The sequence below is a fragment of the Orbicella faveolata genome, unplaced genomic scaffold, assembly GCF_042242905.1.
Source record: "Orbicella faveolata isolate gen_17 unplaced genomic scaffold, um_ofav_v1 contig_40, whole genome shotgun sequence".
Lineage (NCBI taxonomy): Eukaryota > Metazoa > Cnidaria > Anthozoa > Scleractinia > Merulinidae > Orbicella > Orbicella faveolata.
Window position 1 is genome coordinate 161,819 of NW_028301570.1, and position 18,844 is coordinate 180,662.

Genomic DNA, 18,844 nt, shown 5'->3' on the forward strand with positions numbered 1-18,844 from the left:
GCCACATTCAAGAGATTGCCTCCAGTGTGCTGCTCAGTGTTGCAGTGCTGTAATCAAACAAGAAAATCTTCTAATATGCTGTCAACTTGCTGCAAAAATAATTCCAAAAAAAAAAGACAACATTTTGAAAACAGAGGGATCAATGATGTGGAGGCGTATGGAAATCTTCTCTGAAGAGTCCAGTCCCAAAATGGCTCCAAAAGTCTACAACACGGCGTATTCCCAGGTGGTCACCCAGCCAGGTACTGACGCCGCCCAACAGGACTTGACTTCGGTCATCGGACGAGAACCGGTACGTTCCCTGTGGTGTGGTCGTAGACGAAAGAAACAACTCAAACCTTGCCCAATTGCTTGGACTCTCTTTTAAGTCTCTTAGAAGGAAGGCCTTTAATTGCTGTTGTCATGAATTTCCAATTACGTCTCGGCTACTTAACCCAGAGATTCCAAAGCCAGCTAAGACTTCAAATCACAAAAGGGCGATTCTCCAATGGTCAGTCATCAAAGCCACATTCAAGAGATTGCCTCCAGTGTGCTGCTCAGTGTTGCAGTGCTGTAATCAAACAAGAAAATCTTCTAATATGCTGTCAACTTGCTGGAAAAATAATTCCAAAAAAAAAAGACAACATTTTGAAAACAGAGGGATCAATGATGTGGAGGCGTATGGAAATCTTCTCTGAAGAGTCCAGTCCCAAAATGGCTCCAAAAGTCTACAACACGGCGTATTCCCAGGTGGTCACCCAGCCAGGTACTGACGCCGCCCAACAGGACTTGACTTCGGTCATCGGACGAGAACCGGTACGTTCCCTGTGGTGTGGTCGTAGACGAAAGAAACAACTCAAACCTTGCCCAATTGCTTGGACTCTCTTTTAAGTCTCTTAGAAGGAAGGCCTTTAATTGCTGTTGTCATGAATTTCCAATTACGTCTCGGCTACTTAACCCAGAGATTCCAAAGCCAGCTAAGACTTCAAATCACAAAAGGGCGATTCTCCAATGGTCAGTCATCAAAGCCACATTCAAGAGATTGCCTCCAGTGTGCTGCTCAGTGTTGCAGTGCTGTAATCAAACAAGAAAATCTTCTAATATGCTGTCAACTTGCTGCAAAAATAATTCCAAAAAAAAAAGACAACATTTTGAAAACAGAGGGATCAATGATGTGGAGGCGTATGGAAATCTTCTCTGAAGAGTCCAGTCCCAAAATGGCTCCAAAAGTCTACAACACGGCGTATTCCCAGGTGGTCACCCAGCCAGGTACTGACGCCGCCCAACAGGACTTGACTTCGGTCATCGGACGAGAACCGGTACGTTCCCTGTGGTGTGGTCGTAGACGAAAGAAACAACTCAAACCTTGCCCAATTGCTTGGACTCTCTTTTAAGTCTCTTAGAAGGAAGGCCTTTAATTGCTGTTGTCATGAATTTCCAATTACGTCTCGGCTACTTAACCCAGAGATTCCAAAGCCAGCTAAGACTTCAAATCACAAAAGGGCGATTCTCCAATGGTCAGTCATCAAAGCCACATTCAAGAGATTGCCTCCAGTGTGCTGCTCAGTGTTGCAGTGCTGTAATCAAACAAGAAAATCTTCTAATATGCTGTCAACTTGCTGCAAAAATAATTCCAAAAAAAAAAGACAACATTTTGAAAACAGAGGGATCAATGATGTGGAGGCGTATGGAAATCTTCTCTGAAGAGTCCAGTCCCAAAATGGCTCCAAAAGTCTACAACACGGCGTATTCCCAGGTGGTCACCCAGCCAGGTACTGACGCCGCCCAACAGGACTTGACTTCGGTCATCGGACGAGAACCGGTACGTTCCCTGTGGTGTGGTCGTAGACGAAAGAAACAACTCAAACCTTGCCCAATTGCTTGGACTCTCTTTTAAGTCTCTTAGAAGGAAGGCCTTTAATTGCTGTTGTCATGAATTTCCAATTACGTCTCGGCTACTTAACCCAGAGATTCCAAAGCCAGCTAAGACTTCAAATCACAAAAGGGCGATTCTCCAATGGTCAGTCATCAAAGCCACATTCAAGAGATTGCCTCCAGTGTGCTGCTCAGTGTTGCAGTGCTGTAATCAAACAAGAAAATCTTCTAATATGCTGTCAACTTGCTGCAAAAATAATTCCAAAAAAAAAAGACAACATTTTGAAAACAGAGGGATCAATGATGTGGAGGCGTATGGAAATCTTCTCTGAAGAGTCCAGTCCCAAAATGGCTCCAAAAGTCTACAACACGGCGTATTCCCAGGTGGTCACCCAGCCAGGTACTGACGCCGCCCAACAGGACTTGACTTCGGTCATCGGACGAGAACCGGTACGTTCCCTGTGGTGTGGTCGTAGACGAAAGAAACAACTCAAACCTTGCCCAATTGCTTGGACTCTCTTTTAAGTCTCTTAGAAGGAAGGCCTTTAATTGCTGTTGTCATGAATTTCCAATTACGTCTCGGCTACTTAACCCAGAGATTCCAAAGCCAGCTAAGACTTCAAATCACAAAAGGGCGATTCTCCAATGGTCAGTCATCAAAGCCACATTCAAGAGATTGCCTCCAGTGTGCTGCTCAGTGTTGCAGTGCTGTAATCAAACAAGAAAATCTTCTAATATGCTGTCAACTTGCTGGAAAAATAATTCCAAAAAAAAAAGACAACATTTTGAAAACAGAGGGATCAATGATGTGGAGGCGTATGGAAATCTTCTCTGAAGAGTCCAGTCCCAAAATGGCTCCAAAAGTCTACAACACGGCGTATTCCCAGGTGGTCACCCAGCCAGGTACTGACGCCGCCCAACAGGACTTGACTTCGGTCATCGGACGAGAACCGGTTTTTTTTTTTTTTTTTCTTAAAAGGCTCAAAGAGCTTTTTTATTTACAATCCTCTAGTTATTTTATCAACTATTTAGGCATCGTTATTTTTACAATAGTATCATAAAATAAATAAGACTTATCAGTGTTCCATTTAGGGTCTCGTTAATCTACATCATTTAGTAGCTCAATATTTTTATTACAATGTAAAAGTTAAAGTGTCATTTTCTACTTTAGCAAAAGCCTCTCCTAAACACCAATGATGTGGAAAGTAGTATTGCGTGTGTCTCAACTTATATAGCTTGTATTGGAAACGCAAATGCGATTTAACCATAGCTTTAAACAGCGCTTCGGGCGGATATGTCAAGTTCTTTGTTCGGTAGTTGACGGCGGATTTATAGATAGCCCAGCGGGCCAATGTTAGTGTCCAGTTGACTAAATCTAGTGATCTCGGTGTTAGAGAGTCATTGTTCGTTTTGGCTTTTCCAAATAACTTTACTTGTGTGGTGAGTGTCAGTTTCCGTTCAGTGATTTTATCCACATATGTCTGTAGCTGGTTCCAGAAATTATGGACAGTAGGGCAGTCGAGTATGGCGTGCTCCAAGGTGTCGGTAACACCACATCGGTGACAATACGGTGTGGCATACACCCCGATCCTGTTTAAAGACAAGGCGGTGGGGAGAACTCTGTGGGTGATCTTCCAGTTTACATCACCGTGTTTGTTGTTGATGAGCGGTGGATATAAAGCTTTCCATTGTTTAGCGTTAAAGCAGGGTTCTGGTTGAAGATTCTGCTTCCAATGGTCTACAGCAGGGATAACGGGCTTCTCGGCTTGCAGCAAATGTGTGTAAAAATGACGCGTCCTGCACAATGAAATATCGATGGGTGTTTGTCCAGGCCTGGAGTTCACAATGCCAAAACAAGGTTGCAAGGTAGGCGGCGGCCACACTGAGGCAGTACAGATCTTTTGGGACCAATCTGGGGGAAGAGCGACAAATAGCTCTCTCAATTCTTCTGTTGTTCTAGATAAGGTGCGCGGATTTTTCTCTGTTAGCATGTCGTGTATGGCTGACACAGGTAGGTACCCCGGGATAACTTCATAGCAGATGTCTCTAATCCGGGTGATTCCAGCTGCAATCCAGTCTGTAAAGATCAGGGGCTTGTCTTCAGTGGTAATTTCAGGGTTCAGGAACAGGGGTTCATTAAGGATATCACTGACGGACTCAGCGGATCCGGTCCGCACGCGGTGATCCTTATGTCGGTGCCAAGCCGTTAGCAGTTCCTTATGAAAACTGGGTATGTCTCGATCGATACGCTGCAACGAATAGTCCAGTGCGAGAGACATCTTTCCAAGACGAAGATTGGAGATACGAAGAAAGTATGAAGTGAAATGTTTCCAGTGTGCTTTTTCCTCTGATAGAAGCCTCCTCAAGGTGTTCAGACGTAAACTTCCGATTTTAGTCTGCAAACGAGGGATGTTGAAACCACCTTCCTTTAGGGGAAGGGCCAGGATGTCCTTTGTAGCCAGATGACGTTTGTAGTTCCAAAAGAAATCATAAAGTGATTGTTCAATCTGTGATACTGCCCAAGCAGGCATCGGTAGTGAAGTGGCGTTATACCATAATGTTGAAGCTAGGAGGCCGTTAATCACGAGCGCTTTACCTTTATAGCTTAACTGCCTGTGTCGCCAAGCGGCAATGATGTTATTTATTTTCTGTATTTTAGCCTCCCAATTCAGTCTCGTACAGTCCACGTTACCAAAGAAAATGCCAAGAATCTTCTCAGGGATAAAGTCATTATACCAATCAAAACCGTGAAGTTGATTCGTCCGTTCCTTAAAAGCTCCGCACCAGAGCCCCTTGCATTTTCCTTTGTTTATTTTTGCACCAGAGGCGCGTTCGTACAAATCAAATACGGTAAAAGCTTCATTAATGGAAGCATCGTCAGATAGCAACAGCGTCGTATCATCTGCATATTGTGACAATTTTAACTCTTCCTCGGAGTCAGGCGGTCGAATACCATGAATTCTAGGATTTTCGCGAATGTTTATAGCCATTGTTTCTGCGGTTAGGACATAGAGGGGCATAGAGAGGGCACAGCCCTGTCTAAGTCCGCGTTCTAGTTTAATAAAAGCGGTGAGCCAACCATTTGTCTTGACAGAGCTAGAGGCATCGTGATAGATCAATTTAATCCAGTTAATGAAGTTGGGTCCAAAACCAAAGCGTTCCAGACAAGCAAATAAAAAGTCGTGAGAGACTCGGTCAAAGGCCTTCATCTGGTCAATACTGATGAAGGCTAGACTGGTATTTTTCTCGTTGACATAGGATATGACATCATTGAGAAGACGAGTGTTATCGTTAATTGTCCTTCCTTTTATACAGGCAGTTTGGTCAGAGTTCACGATTAGGGGTAGTACTTGTTGCAGCCTGTTCGCCAGCGCCTTTGTTAAAATTTTGTAATCAGTATTGAGTAGAGTTACTGGTCGCCAGTTCTTTAATTGTGTTCGGTCTCCTTTTTTAAACAATAAAGTAATGATTCCCCGCCGCTGTGAAACAGTAAGAAGGCCATTATCAAAAGCATAATTGTAGACACGTGTTAACTTCTCCCCGAGAATAGGCCAAAAGTGTTTATAAAAGTTCGACGTCAAGCCATCGCAGCCAGGTGATTTGTTGCTTTCCATTGCCGTCACAGCTTTTCTTAACTCCTCCTCTGTAATAAGACCTTCGCAGGACTCACGTGCTTCATCAGGTAATTTTGGGATAGCACAGTCTAGAAAATTGTTTCTTGCATGTGCATCACTAGGTTGGGCTGCAAAGAGTTGTTTGTAGAATTTGTGGGTTTCTTTCAGCAGATCTTGTGGTTCCGAGACGACATCAAGGTTATCTTTTGTCAAAACACGAATCGTTTGTTCTGCTTTTCGGCATTTCTCAAGCGAATAGAAGTAGCGTGTGCTCCGTTCTCCTTCTTCTAAAAACTGAGCTTTCGTTCTAATTTTAGTGGCTTCTAGATCTTTCAGTTCCAACTGCTTTAATTTTTCTGTCGCAAGAAGGTAGTTCTCAATGTCCCGTGTGTTACCATTGTTGGATTTTTCCTGCAGCTTTATGAGGTTACGCTCTAGTTGAAACTTTTCATGGCGTTTCAGCTTTCCTAGTATTTTACCGCATCGAATTGCAACGATTTTGAAACCTTGTTTCGCCTTGTCCCACCATAGTAGCGGGTCTTCAAAAACGTCGAACTTGGTTTTCCAAAAAGTCCAGAAATCGTTGATCTCGGACTCGAAGGCCGCGTTAGACAATAGGTTGTTGTTAAAGTGCCAGTATCCGGGTCCGCGTTTTATCCTGTCAAAGTTTAGAGTCAGACAGACACTGTCATGGTCAGAATGAGGAAAGGGTTTGATCGAGGCGTCCATAACAAATTGATTTAAGGAGTGGCTAATTAAGAATTTGTCAATTCGCGTGCGTATGTGTGTTCCATTTGTTGGATGTCGCGCAGTCCAAGTAAAGCAGCGTTTATCCTTATTTCGATCCCTCCAGATATCAGATATGTTAAGTCGTGTGCAAATTCCATGGAGAGTTGTGGCAGCAAAATTCCTAGCATTTGGATTTCCACCGAATTTATCCCTTGCGTCTGCGATGCAATTAAAGTCACCACCGATGATGTTGTCAAGCTTCTCGGAAATAAAACCATCCAAGCTAGAAAAGAAAATTCGTCGATCGCTGTCTGTTTGAGGTGCGTATATGTTTATGATGTTCAAGGTTTGATCATCAAGTTCCAGAACTACATTTAAAATCCGACCTTCATTATCACTTCGTATATGGTTCACAATACACTCAAGGCGTGAATGAATGAGGATAGCGACACCTCTCGCGGTATTTGTGCCATGATTAAAGATAACATCACCCATCCACTCGCGTTTGATTTGCATCTCCATGTCAACAGTCCAATGAGTTTCTTGAAGTAGAATTATATCTAGTCTGTTTCGAAGAAAATAGGAAAAAGCCATTTTTCGTCGATCAGGGGAGCGAAGCCCCTGTGAGTTTACAGTTAAAATGGTTGTCATGACTAAACAGAGGAAGATGATTATAAAGTCCCGGTCCATTGTTCGTTATAAAAAATAACAAAGCTAACTTGCAGACGACTTATGATCGGTATCGGAGGCAGTCTTTTTCTCCTTTCTTCTTCCGTTAGGAAGGTTTGGCGGAGGATGAATTCTCTGACGACGAACGGAGACGTTAGCCTTGCCGTCAGAATCAGTGTCAGTTGTGTGTTGTCGTTTTAACCCTTGTGCTCTTTCCTCTTGCTCCATTTCTTCATCGTGATTTTCTGGAACGGATTGACTTTCATTTACTTGATCATTTTGCGTAGGAGTATCCTTTTCTGAGTCTTCTTCAGACTCACTTGGCGCCCCTCGCTGTGCATCTTGCTGAGCATCGGCCGCGGCGCCATCTCGATCTGTGTGGGGCTCGTCTTCGTCGTTCGCTTCCCTCTGCTCGCAATTATACGACATGTGTCCTCGCTGCTTGCACACTCTGCAGCGAATCATCGGGCACTTTTTCCTGGTATGCCCAAGTTCCTTACATTCCAAACACACAGGTTGCTGGTTATTGTGTATGATTCTGCACCACTCACCTCCGATTCGCATAGAATACGGCAAAGATGGTTTGTCTAAAACCATCTTCACCAGGCGATTGCCGTTTTCCATACCGGCCAAATCGTGGTCGGCTTTGTATTTGAGACGTATCACCTCACTTTTCAAAACACCATACTCCGTTAGGGCCAATTTCACCTCCTCGTCGTCTACGTAGGAGCGAAGACCCAAAATACTGACGTTCATAAACTTCCCATGAGGAGGAGAGCAATCGAAGTGGAACTCTTCGACATCAAAACCGTTACTAACAAGAAACTCCGCGTCAGCTTTCGTTTCAAGTTCCAGCAGGTATACATTATCTCCAAGATCTTGAAATACTTTCAAAGTGTCGCTGATTTCCTTTTCAATTCCAGCTTTAAGATTACCTAAACCAATTCTAACAGGTGAACGAAACGTGACGCTCCTTTCTCTCCGGTCCGCCATATTGGCGTCCCGAAATTACGGAACACAAAACTCCCACACTCAAAGTATGGTTAGGCTTTTCCACAAAATAAGATCGCCAACTAATCAAACAACTTTTCCGCAAACAGATCACAATATCTAAACACTTCGATGGCCAAGAACAGGCAAAGATTCCACAGATTAGCACAGAGCTCGCACGAGAACCGGTACGTTCCCTGTGGTGTGGTCGTAGACGAAAGAAACAACTCAAACCTTGCCCAATTGCTTGGACTCTCTTTTAAGTCTCTTAGAAGGAAGGCCTTTAATTGCTGTTGTCATGAATTTCCAATTACGTCTCGGCTACTTAACCCAGAGATTCCAAAGCCAGCTAAGACTTCAAATCACAAAAGGGCGATTCTCCAATGGTCAGTCATCAAAGCCACATTCAAGAGATTGCCTCCAGTGTGCTGCTCAGTGTTGCAGTGCTGTAATCAAACAAGAAAATCTTCTAATATGCTGTCAACTTGCTGCAAAAATAATTCCAAAAAAAAAAGACAACATTTTGAAAACAGAGGGATCAATGATGTGGAGGCGTATGGAAATCTTCTCTGAAGAGTCCAGTCCCAAAATGGCTCCAAAAGTCTACAACACGGCGTATTCCCAGGTGGTCACCCAGCCAGGTACTGACGCCGCCCAACAGGACTTGACTTCGGTGATCGGACGAGAACCGGTACGTTCCCTGTGGTGTGGTCGTAGACGAAAGAAACAACTCAAACCTTGCCCAATTGCTTGGACTCTCTTTTAAGTCTCTTAGAAGGAAGGCCTTTAATTGCTGTTGTCATGAATTTCCAATTACGTCTCGGCTACTTAACCCAGAGATTCCAAAGCCAGCTAAGACTTCAAATCACAAAAGGGCGATTCTCCAATGGTCAGTCATCAAAGCCACATTCAAGAGATTGCCTCCAGTGTGCTGCTCAGTGTTGCAGTGCTGTAATCAAACAAGAAAATCTTCTAATATGCTGTCAACTTGCTGCAAAAATAATTCCAAAAAAAAAAGACAACATTTTGAAAACAGAGGGATCAATGATGTGGAGGCGTATGGAAATCTTCTCTGAAGAGTCCAGTCCCAAAATGGCTCCAAAAGTCTACAACACGGCGTATTCCCAGGTGGTCACCCAGCCAGGTACTGACGCCGCCCAACAGGACTTGACTTCGGTCATCGGACGAGAACCGGTACGTTCCCTGTGGTGTGGTCGTAGACGAAAGAAACAACTCAAACCTTGCCCAATTGCTTGGACTCTCTTTTAAGTCTCTTAGAAGGAAGGCCTTTAATTGCTGTTGTCATGAATTTCCAATTACGTCTCGGCTACTTAACCCAGAGATTCCAAAGCCAGCTAAGACTTCAAATCACAAAAGGGCGATTCTCCAATGGTCAGTCATCAAAGCCACATTCAAGAGATTGCCTCCAGTGTGCTGCTCAGTGTTGCAGTGCTGTAATCAAACAAGAAAATCTTCTAATATGCTGTCAACTTGCTGCAAAAATAATTCCAAAAAAAAAAAGACAACATTTTGAAAACAGAGGGATCAATGATGTGGAGGCGTATGGAAATCTTCTCTGAAGAGTCCAGTCCCAAAATGGCTCCAAAAGTCTACAACACGGCGTATTCCCAGGTGGTCACCCAGCCAGGTACTGACGCCGCCCAACAGGACTTGACTTCGGTCATCGGACGAGAACCGGTACGTTCCCTGTGGTGTGGTCGTAGACGAAAGAAACAACTCAAACCTTGCCCAATTGCTTGGACTCTCTTTTAAGTCTCTTAGAAGGAAGGCCTTTAATTGCTGTTGTCATGAATTTCCAATTACGTCTCGGCTACTTAACCCAGAGATTCCAAAGCCAGCTAAGACTTCAAATCACAAAAGGGCGATTCTCCAATGGTCAGTCATCAAAGCCACATTCAAGAGATTGCCTCCAGTGTGCTGCTCAGTGTTGCAGTGCTGTAATCAAACAAGAAAATCTTCTAATATGCTGTCAACTTGCTGCAAAAATAATTCCAAAAAAAAAAGACAACATTTTGAAAACAGAGGGATCAATGATGTGGAGGCGTATGGAAATCTTCTCTGAAGAGTCCAGTCCCAAAATGGCTCCAAAAGTCTACAACACGGCGTATTCCCAGGTGGTCACCCAGCCAGGTACTGACGCCGCCCAACAGGACTTGACTTCGGTCATCGGACGAGAACCGGTACGTTCCCTGTGGTGTGGTCGTAGACGAAAGAAACAACTCAAACCTTGCCCAATTGCTTGGACTCTCTTTTAAGTCTCTTAGAAGGAAGGCCTTTAATTGCTGTTGTCATGAATTTCCAATTACGTCTCGGCTACTTAACCCAGAGATTCCAAAGCCAGCTAAGACTTCAAATCACAAAAGGGCGATTCTCCAATGGTCAGTCATCAAAGCCACATTCAAGAGATTGCCTCCAGTGTGCTGCTCAGTGTTGCAGTGCTGTAATCAAACAAGAAAATCTTCTAATATGCTGTCAACTTGCTGCAAAAATAATTCCAAAAAAAAAAGACAACATTTTGAAAACAGAGGGATCAATGATGTGGAGGCGTATGGAAATCTTCTCTGAAGAGTCCAGTCCCAAAATGGCTCCAAAAGTCTACAACACGGCGTATTCCCAGGTGGTCACCCAGCCAGGTACTGACGCCGCCCAACAGGACTTGACTTCGGTGATCGGACGAGAACCGGTACGTTCCCTGTGGTGTGGTCGTAGACGAAAGAAACAACTCAAACCTTGCCCAATTGCTTGGACTCTCTTTTAAGTCTCTTAGAAGGAAGGCCTTTAATTGCTGTTGTCATGAATTTCCAATTACGTCTCGGCTACTTAACCCAGAGATTCCAAAGCCAGCTAAGACTTCAAATCACAAAAGGGCGATTCTCCAATGGTCAGTCATCAAAGCCACATTCAAGAGATTGCCTCCAGTGTGCTGCTCAGTGTTGCAGTGCTGTAATCAAACAAGAAAATCTTCTAATATGCTGTCAACTTGCTGGAAAAATAATTCCAAAAAAAAAAGACAACATTTTGAAAACAGAGGGATCAATGATGTGGAGGCGTATGGAAATCTTCTCTGAAGAGTCCAGTCCCAAAATGGCTCCAAAAGTCTACAACACGGCGTATTCCCAGGTGGTCACCCAGCCAGGTACTGACGCCGCCCAACAGGACTTGACTTCGGTCATCGGACGAGAACCGGTACGTTCCCTGTGGTGTGGTCGTAGACGAAAGAAACAACTCAAACCTTGCCCAATTGCTTGGACTCTCTTTTAAGTCTCTTAGAAGGAAGGCCTTTAATTGCTGTTGTCATGAATTTCCAATTACGTCTCGGCTACTTAACCCAGAGATTCCAAAGCCAGCTAAGACTTCAAATCACAAAAGGGCGATTCTCCAATGGTCAGTCATCAAAGCCACATTCAAGAGATTGCCTCCAGTGTGCTGCTCAGTGTTGCAGTGCTGTAATCAAACAAGAAAATCTTCTAATATGCTGTCAACTTGCTGCAAAAATAATTCCAAAAAAAAAAGACAACATTTTGAAAACAGAGGGATCAATGATGTGGAGGCGTATGGAAATCTTCTCTGAAGAGTCCAGTCCCAAAATGGCTCCAAAAGTCTACAACACGGCGTATTCCCAGGTGGTCACCCAGCCAGGTACTGACGCCGCCCAACAGGACTTGACTTCGGTCATCGGACGAGAACCGGTACGTTCCCTGTGGTGTGGTCGTAGACGAAAGAAACAACTCAAACCTTGCCCAATTGCTTGGACTCTCTTTTAAGTCTCTTAGAAGGAAGGCCTTTAATTGCTGTTGTCATGAATTTCCAATTACGTCTCGGCTACTTAACCCAGAGATTCCAAAGCCAGCTAAGACTTCAAATCACAAAAGGGCGATTCTCCAATGGTCAGTCATCAAAGCCACATTCAAGAGATTGCCTCCAGTGTGCTGCTCAGTGTTGCAGTGCTGTAATCAAACAAGAAAATCTTCTAATATGCTGTCAACTTGCTGGAAAAATAATTCCAAAAAAAAAAGACAACATTTTGAAAACAGAGGGATCAATGATGTGGAGGCGTATGGAAATCTTCTCTGAAGAGTCCAGTCCCAAAATGGCTCCAAAAGTCTACAACACGGCGTATTCCCAGGTGGTCACCCAGCCAGGTACTGACGCCGCCCAACAGGACTTGACTTCGGTCATCGGACGAGAACCGGTACGTTCCCTGTGGTGTGGTCGTAGACGAAAGAAACAACTCAAACCTTGCCCAATTGCTTGGACTCTCTTTTAAGTCTCTTAGAAGGAAGGCCTTTAATTGCTGTTGTCATGAATTTCCAATTACGTCTCGGCTACTTAACCCAGAGATTCCAAAGCCAGCTAAGACTTCAAATCACAAAAGGGCGATTCTCCAATGGTCAGTCATCAAAGCCACATTCAAGAGATTGCCTCCAGTGTGCTGCTCAGTGTTGCAGTGCTGTAATCAAACAAGAAAATCTTCTAATATGCTGTCAACTTGCTGCAAAAATAATTCCAAAAAAAAAGACAACATTTTGAAAACAGAGGGATCAATGATGTGGAGGCGTATGGAAATCTTCTCTGAAGAGTCCAGTCCCAAAATGGCTCCAAAAGTCTACAACACGGCGTATTCCCAGGTGGTCACCCAGCCAGGTACTGACGCCGCCCAACAGGACTTGACTTCGGTCATCGGACGAGAACCGGTACGTTCCCTGTGGTGTGGTCGTAGACGAAAGAAACAACTCAAACCTTGCCCAATTGCTTGGACTCTCTTTTAAGTCTCTTAGAAGGAAGGCCTTTAATTGCTGTTGTCATGAATTTCCAATTACGTCTCGGCTACTTAACCCAGAGATTCCAAAGCCAGCTAAGACTTCAAATCACAAAAGGGCGATTCTCCAATGGTCAGTCATCAAAGCCACATTCAAGAGATTGCCTCCAGTGTGCTGCTCAGTGTTGCAGTGCTGTAATCAAACAAGAAAATCTTCTAATATGCTGTCAACTTGCTGCAAAAATAATTCCAAAAAAAAAAGACAACATTTTGAAAACAGAGGGATCAATGATGTGGAGGCGTATGGAAATCTTCTCTGAAGAGTCCAGTCCCAAAATGGCTCCAAAAGTCTACAACACGGCGTATTCCCAGGTGGTCACCCAGCCAGGTACTGACGCCGCCCAACAGGACTTGACTTCGGTGATCGGACGAGAACCGGTACGTTCCCTGTGGTGTGGTCGTAGACGAAAGAAACAACTCAAACCTTGCCCAATTGCTTGGACTCTCTTTTAAGTCTCTTAGAAGGAAGGCCTTTAATTGCTGTTGTCATGAATTTCCAATTACGTCTCGGCTACTTAACCCAGAGATTCCAAAGCCAGCTAAGACTTCAAATCACAAAAGGGCGATTCTCCAATGGTCAGTCATCAAAGCCACATTCAAGAGATTGCCTCCAGTGTGCTGCTCAGTGTTGCAGTGCTGTAATCAAACAAGAAAATCTTCTAATATGCTGTCAACTTGCTGGAAAAATAATTCCAAAAAAAAAAGACAACATTTTGAAAACAGAGGGATCAATGATGTGGAGGCGTATGGAAATCTTCTCTGAAGAGTCCAGTCCCAAAATGGCTCCAAAAGTCTACAACACGGCGTATTCCCAGGTGGTCACCCAGCCAGGTACTGACGCCGCCCAACAGGACTTGACTTCGGTCATCGGACGAGAACCGGTACGTTCCCTGTGGTGTGGTCGTAGACGAAAGAAACAACTCAAACCTTGCCCAATTGCTTGGACTCTCTTTTAAGTCTCTTAGAAGGAAGGCCTTTAATTGCTGTTGTCATGAATTTCCAATTACGTCTCGGCTACTTAACCCAGAGATTCCAAAGCCAGCTAAGACTTCAAATCACAAAAGGGCGATTCTCCAATGGTCAGTCATCAAAGCCACATTCAAGAGATTGCCTCCAGTGTGCTGCTCAGTGTTGCAGTGCTGTAATCAAACAAGAAAATCTTCTAATATGCTGTCAACTTGCTGGAAAAATAATTCCAAAAAAAAAAGACAACATTTTGAAAACAGAGGGATCAATGATGTGGAGGCGTATGGAAATCTTCTCTGAAGAGTCCAGTCCCAAAATGGCTCCAAAAGTCTACAACACGGCGTATTCCCAGGTGGTCACCCAGCCAGGTACTGACGCCGCCCAACAGGACTTGACTTCGGTCATCGGACGAGAACCGGTACGTTCCCTGTGGTGTGGTCGTAGACGAAAGAAACAACTCAAACCTTGCCCAATTGCTTGGACTCTCTTTTAAGTCTCTTAGAAGGAAGGCCTTTAATTGCTGTTGTCATGAATTTCCAATTACGTCTCGGCTACTTAACCCAGAGATTCCAAAGCCAGCTAAGACTTCAAATCACAAAAGGGCGATTCTCCAATGGTCAGTCATCAAAGCCACATTCAAGAGATTGCCTCCAGTGTGCTGTTCAGTGTTGCAGTGCTGTAATCAAACAAGAAAATCTTCTAATATGCTGTCAACTTGCTGGAAAAATAATTCCAAAAAAAAAAGACCACATTTTGAAAACAGAGGGATCAATGATGTGGAGGCGTATGGAAATCTTCTCTGAAGAGTCCAGTCCCAAAATGGCTCCAAAAGTCTACAACACGGCGTATTCCCAGGTGGTCACCCAGCCAGGTACTGACGCCGCCCAACAGGACTTGACTTCGGTCATCGGACGAGAACCGGTACGTTCCCTGTGGTGTGGTCGTAGACGAAAGAAACAACTCAAACCTTGCCCAATTGCTTGGACTCTCTTTTAAGTCTCTTAGAAGGAAGGCCTTTAATTGCTGTTGTCATGAATTTCCAATTACGTCTCGGCTACTTAACCCAGAGATTCCAAAGCCAGCTAAGACTTCAAATCACAAAAGGGCGATTCTCCAATGGTCAGTCATCAAAGCCACATTCAAGAGATTGCCTCCAGTGTGCTGCTCAGTGTTGCAGTGCTGTAATCAAACAAGAAAATCTTCTAATATGCTGTCAACTTGCTGGAAAAATAATTCCAAAAAAAAAAGACAACATTTTGAAAACAGAGGGATCAATGATGTGGAGGCGTATGGAAATCTTCTCTGAAGAGTCCAGTCCCAAAATGGCTCCAAAAGTCTACAACACGGCGTATTCCCAGGTGGTCACCCAGCCAGGTACTGACGCCGCCCAACAGGACTTGACTTCGGTCATCGGACGAGAACCGGTACGTTCCCTGTGGTGTGGTCGTAGACGAAAGAAACAACTCAAACCTTGCCCAATTGCTTGGACTCTCTTTTAAGTCTCTTAGAAGGAAGGCCTTTAATTGCTGTTGTCATGAATTTCCAATTACGTCTCGGCTACTTAACCCAGAGATTCCAAAGCCAGCTAAGACTTCAAATCACAAAAGGGCGATTCTCCAATGGTCAGTCATCAAAGCCACATTCAAGAGATTGCCTCCAGTGTGCTGCTCAGTGTTGCAGTGCTGTAATCAAACAAGAAAATCTTCTAATATGCTGTCAACTTGCTGGAAAAATAATTCCAAAAAAAAAAGACAACATTTTGAAAACAGAGGGATCAATGATGTGGAGGCGTATGGAAATCTTCTCTGAAGAGTCCAGTCCCAAAATGGCTCCAAAAGTCTACAACACGGCGTATTCCCAGGTGGTCACCCAGCCAGGTACTGACGCCGCCCAACAGGACTTGACTTCGGTCATCGGACGAGAACCGGTACGTTCCCTGTGGTGTGGTCGTAGACGAAAGAAACAACTCAAACCTTGCCCAATTGCTTGGACTCTCTTTTAAGTCTCTTAGAAGGAAGGCCTTTAATTGCTGTTGTCATGAATTTCCAATTACGTCTCGGCTACTTAACCCAGAGATTCCAAAGCCAGCTAAGACTTCAAATCACAAAAGGGCGATTCTCCAATGGTCAGTCATCAAAGCCACATTCAAGAGATTGCCTCCAGTGTGCTGCTCAGTGTTGCAGTGCTGTAATCAAACAAGAAAATCTTCTAATATGCTGTCAACTTGCTGCAAAAATAATTCCAAAAAAAAAAGACAACATTTTGAAAACAGAGGGATCAATGATGTGGAGGCGTATGGAAATCTTCTCTGAAGAGTCCAGTCCCAAAATGGCTCCAAAAGTCTACAACACGGCGTATTCCCAGGTGGTCACCCAGCCAGGTACTGACGCCGCCCAACAGGACTTGACTTCGGTCATCGGACGAGAACCGGTACGTTCCCTGTGGTGTGGTCGTAGACGAAAGAAACAACTCAAACCTTGCCCAATTGCTTGGACTCTCTTTTAAGTCTCTTAGAAGGAAGGCCTTTAATTGCTGTTGTCATGAATTTCCAATTACGTCTCGGCTACTTAACCCAGAGATTCCAAAGCCAGCTAAGACTTCAAATCACAAAAGGGCGATTCTCCAATGGTCAGTCATCAAAGCCACATTCAAGAGATTGCCTCCAGTGTGCTGCTCAGTGTTGCAGTGCTGTAATCAAACAAGAAAATCTTCTAATATGCTGTCAACTTGCTGCAAAAATAATTCCAAAAAAAAAAAGACAACATTTTGAAAACAGAGGGATCAATGATGTGGAGGCGTATGGAAATCTTCTCTGAAGAGTCCAGTCCCAAAATGGCTCCAAAAGTCTACAACACGGCGTATTCCCAGGTGGTCACCCAGCCAGGTACTGACGCCGCCCAACAGGACTTGACTTCGGTCATCGGACGAGAACCGGTACGTTCCCTGTGGTGTGGTCGTAGACGAAAGAAACAACTCAAACCTTGCCCAATTGCTTGGACTCTCTTTTAAGTCTCTTAGAAGGAAGGCCTTTAATTGCTGTTGTCATGAATTTCCAATTACGTCTCGGCTACTTAACCCAGAGATTCCAAAGCCAGCTAAGACTTCAAATCACAAAAGGGCGATTCTCCAATGGTCAGTCATCAAAGCCACATTCAAGAGATTGCCTCCAGTGTGCTGCTCAGTGTTGCAGTGCTGTAATCAAACAAGAAAATCTTCTAATATGCTGTCAACTTGCTGGAAAAATAATTCCAAAAAAAAAAGACAACATTTTGAAAACAGAGGGATCAATGATGTGGAGGCGTATGGAAATCTTCTCTGAAGAGTCCAGTCCCAAAATGGCTCCAAAAGTCTACAACACGGCGTATTCCCAGGTGGTCACCCAGCCAGGTACTGACGCCGCCCAACAGGACTTGACTTCGGTCATCGGACGAGAACCGGTACGTTCCCTGTGGTGTGGTCGTAGACGAAAGAAACAACTCAAACCTTGCCCAATTGCTTGGACTCTCTTTTAAGTCTCTTAGAAGGAAGGCCTTTAATTGCTGTTGTCATGAATTTCCAATTACGTCTCGGCTACTTAACCCAGAGATTCCAAAGCCAGCTAAGACTTCAAATCACAAAAGGGCGATTCTCCAATGGTCAGTCATCAAAGCCACATTCAAGAGATTGCCTCCAGTGTGCTGCTCAGTGTTGCAGTGCTGTAATCAAACAAGAAAATCTTCTAATATGCTGTCAACTTGCTGCAAAAATAATTCCAAAAAAAAAAAGACAACATTTTGAAAACAGAGGGATCAATGATGTGGAGGCGTATGGAAATCTTCTCTGAAGAGTCCAGTCCCAAAATGGCTCCAAAAGTCTACAACACGGCGTATTCCCAGGTGGTCACCCAGCCAGGTACTGACGCCGCCCAACAGGACTTGACTTCGGTGATCGGACGAGAACCGGTACGTTCCCTGTGGTGTGGTCGTAGACGAAAGAAACAACTCAAACCTTGCCCAATTGCTTGGACTCTCTTTTAAGTCTCTTAGAAGGAAGGCCTTTAATTGCTGTTGTCATGAATTTCCAATTACGTCTCGGCTACTTAACCCAGAGATTCCAAAGCCAGCTAAGACTTCAAATCACAAAAGGGCGATTCTCCAATGGTCAGTCATCAAAGCCACATTCAAGAGATTGCCTCCAGTGTGCTGCTCAGTGTTGCAGTGCTGTAATCAAACAAGAAAATCTTCTAATATGCTGTCAACTTGCTGGAAAAATAATTCCAAAAAAAAAAGACAACATTTTGAAAACAGAGGGATCAATGATGTGGAGGCGTATGGAAATCTTCTCTGAAGAGTCCAGTCCCAAAATGGCTCCAAAAGTCTACAACACGGCGTATTCCCAGGTGGTCACCCAGCCAGGTACTGACGCCGCCCAACAGGACTTGACTTCGGTGATCGGACGAGAACCGGTACGTTCCCTGTGGTGTGGTCGTAGACGAAAGAAACAACTCAAACCTTGCCCAATTGCTTGGACTCTCTTTTAAGTCTCTTAGAAGGAAGGCCTTTAATTGCTGTTGTCATGAATTTCCAATTACGTCTCGGCTACTTAACCCAGAGATTCCAAAGCCAGCTAAGACTTCAAATCACAAAAGGGCGATTCTCCAATGGTCAGTCATCAAAGCCACATTCAAGAGATTGCCTCCAGTGTGCTGCTCAGTGTTGCAGTGCTGTAATCAAACAAGAAAATCTTCTAATATGCTGTCAACTTGCTGGAAAAATAATTCCAAAAAAAAAAAGATAACATTTTGAAAACAGAGGGATCAATGATGTGGAGGCGTATGGAAATCTTCTCTGAAGAGTCCAGTCCCAAAATGGCTCCAAAAGTCTACAACACGGCGTATTCCCAGGTGGTCACCCAGCCAGGTACTGACGCCGCCCAACAGGACTTGACTTCGGTCATCGGACGAGAACCGGTACGTTCCCTGTGGTGTGGTCGTAGACGAAAGAAACAACTCAAACCTTGCCCAATTGCTTGGACTCTCTTTTAAGTCTCTTAGAAGGAAGGCCTTTAATTGCTGTTGTCATGAATTTCCAATTACGTCTCGGCTACTTAACCCAGAGATTCCAAAGCCAGCTAAGACTTCAAATCACAAAAGGGCGATTCTCCAATGGTCAGTCATCAAAGCCACATTCAAGAGATTGCCTCC

The 18,844-nt window shown here is 44.3% G+C and overlaps 1 protein-coding gene, 5 non-coding genes and 21 pseudogenes across 6 annotated transcripts; all 27 read right to left on the bottom strand.

Moving 5' to 3' along the window:
• Positions 1-201: 201 nt before the first annotated feature.
• LOC149100251 (5S ribosomal RNA) lies at positions 202-320 on the bottom strand (annotated as a pseudogene).
• Positions 321-704: 384 nt separating this feature from the next.
• LOC149100252 (5S ribosomal RNA) lies at positions 705-823 on the bottom strand (annotated as a pseudogene).
• A 384-nt stretch (positions 824-1,207) lies between these two features.
• LOC149100253 (5S ribosomal RNA) lies at positions 1,208-1,326 on the bottom strand (annotated as a pseudogene).
• Positions 1,327-1,710: 384 nt separating this feature from the next.
• LOC149100254 (5S ribosomal RNA) lies at positions 1,711-1,829 on the bottom strand (annotated as a pseudogene).
• Positions 1,830-2,213: 384 nt separating this feature from the next.
• Positions 2,214-2,332, bottom strand: LOC149100255 (5S ribosomal RNA; annotated as a pseudogene).
• Positions 2,333-6,911: 4,579 nt separating this feature from the next.
• LOC149100256 (uncharacterized) lies at positions 6,912-8,122 on the bottom strand. The gene has a single exon (XM_089276587.1). The coding sequence runs from the start codon at positions 7,857-7,859 to the stop codon at positions 6,912-6,914; it is 948 nt and encodes a 315-aa protein (XP_089132713.1). The 5' UTR covers positions 7,860-8,122.
• A 334-nt stretch (positions 8,123-8,456) lies between these two features.
• On the bottom strand, positions 8,457-8,575 carry LOC149100257 (5S ribosomal RNA). Its single transcript, XR_016203304.1, has one exon. It is a non-coding gene; the product is annotated as a 5S ribosomal RNA (ribosomal RNA).
• A 384-nt stretch (positions 8,576-8,959) lies between these two features.
• LOC149100258 (5S ribosomal RNA) lies at positions 8,960-9,078 on the bottom strand (annotated as a pseudogene).
• A 385-nt stretch (positions 9,079-9,463) lies between these two features.
• Positions 9,464-9,582, bottom strand: LOC149100259 (5S ribosomal RNA; annotated as a pseudogene).
• Positions 9,583-9,966: 384 nt separating this feature from the next.
• On the bottom strand, positions 9,967-10,085 carry LOC149100260 (5S ribosomal RNA; annotated as a pseudogene).
• Positions 10,086-10,469: 384 nt separating this feature from the next.
• On the bottom strand, positions 10,470-10,588 carry LOC149100261 (5S ribosomal RNA). The gene has a single exon (XR_016203305.1). It is a non-coding gene; the product is annotated as a 5S ribosomal RNA (ribosomal RNA).
• Positions 10,589-10,972: 384 nt separating this feature from the next.
• LOC149100262 (5S ribosomal RNA) lies at positions 10,973-11,091 on the bottom strand (annotated as a pseudogene).
• A 384-nt stretch (positions 11,092-11,475) lies between these two features.
• On the bottom strand, positions 11,476-11,594 carry LOC149100263 (5S ribosomal RNA; annotated as a pseudogene).
• A 384-nt stretch (positions 11,595-11,978) lies between these two features.
• On the bottom strand, positions 11,979-12,097 carry LOC149100264 (5S ribosomal RNA; annotated as a pseudogene).
• Positions 12,098-12,480: 383 nt separating this feature from the next.
• LOC149100265 (5S ribosomal RNA) lies at positions 12,481-12,599 on the bottom strand (annotated as a pseudogene).
• A 384-nt stretch (positions 12,600-12,983) lies between these two features.
• Positions 12,984-13,102, bottom strand: LOC149100266 (5S ribosomal RNA). Its single transcript, XR_016203306.1, has one exon. It is a non-coding gene; the product is annotated as a 5S ribosomal RNA (ribosomal RNA).
• Positions 13,103-13,486: 384 nt separating this feature from the next.
• LOC149100267 (5S ribosomal RNA) lies at positions 13,487-13,605 on the bottom strand (annotated as a pseudogene).
• Positions 13,606-13,989: 384 nt separating this feature from the next.
• Positions 13,990-14,108, bottom strand: LOC149100268 (5S ribosomal RNA; annotated as a pseudogene).
• Positions 14,109-14,492: 384 nt separating this feature from the next.
• LOC149100269 (5S ribosomal RNA) lies at positions 14,493-14,611 on the bottom strand (annotated as a pseudogene).
• A 384-nt stretch (positions 14,612-14,995) lies between these two features.
• On the bottom strand, positions 14,996-15,114 carry LOC149100270 (5S ribosomal RNA; annotated as a pseudogene).
• Positions 15,115-15,498: 384 nt separating this feature from the next.
• Positions 15,499-15,617, bottom strand: LOC149100271 (5S ribosomal RNA; annotated as a pseudogene).
• A 384-nt stretch (positions 15,618-16,001) lies between these two features.
• LOC149100272 (5S ribosomal RNA) lies at positions 16,002-16,120 on the bottom strand (annotated as a pseudogene).
• A 385-nt stretch (positions 16,121-16,505) lies between these two features.
• Positions 16,506-16,624, bottom strand: LOC149100273 (5S ribosomal RNA; annotated as a pseudogene).
• A 384-nt stretch (positions 16,625-17,008) lies between these two features.
• Positions 17,009-17,127, bottom strand: LOC149100274 (5S ribosomal RNA; annotated as a pseudogene).
• A 385-nt stretch (positions 17,128-17,512) lies between these two features.
• LOC149100275 (5S ribosomal RNA) lies at positions 17,513-17,631 on the bottom strand. Its single transcript, XR_016203308.1, has one exon. It is a non-coding gene; the product is annotated as a 5S ribosomal RNA (ribosomal RNA).
• Positions 17,632-18,015: 384 nt separating this feature from the next.
• Positions 18,016-18,134, bottom strand: LOC149100276 (5S ribosomal RNA). Its single transcript, XR_016203309.1, has one exon. It is a non-coding gene; the product is annotated as a 5S ribosomal RNA (ribosomal RNA).
• A 385-nt stretch (positions 18,135-18,519) lies between these two features.
• LOC149100277 (5S ribosomal RNA) lies at positions 18,520-18,638 on the bottom strand (annotated as a pseudogene).
• Between the last annotated feature and the right edge of the window lie 206 nt (positions 18,639-18,844).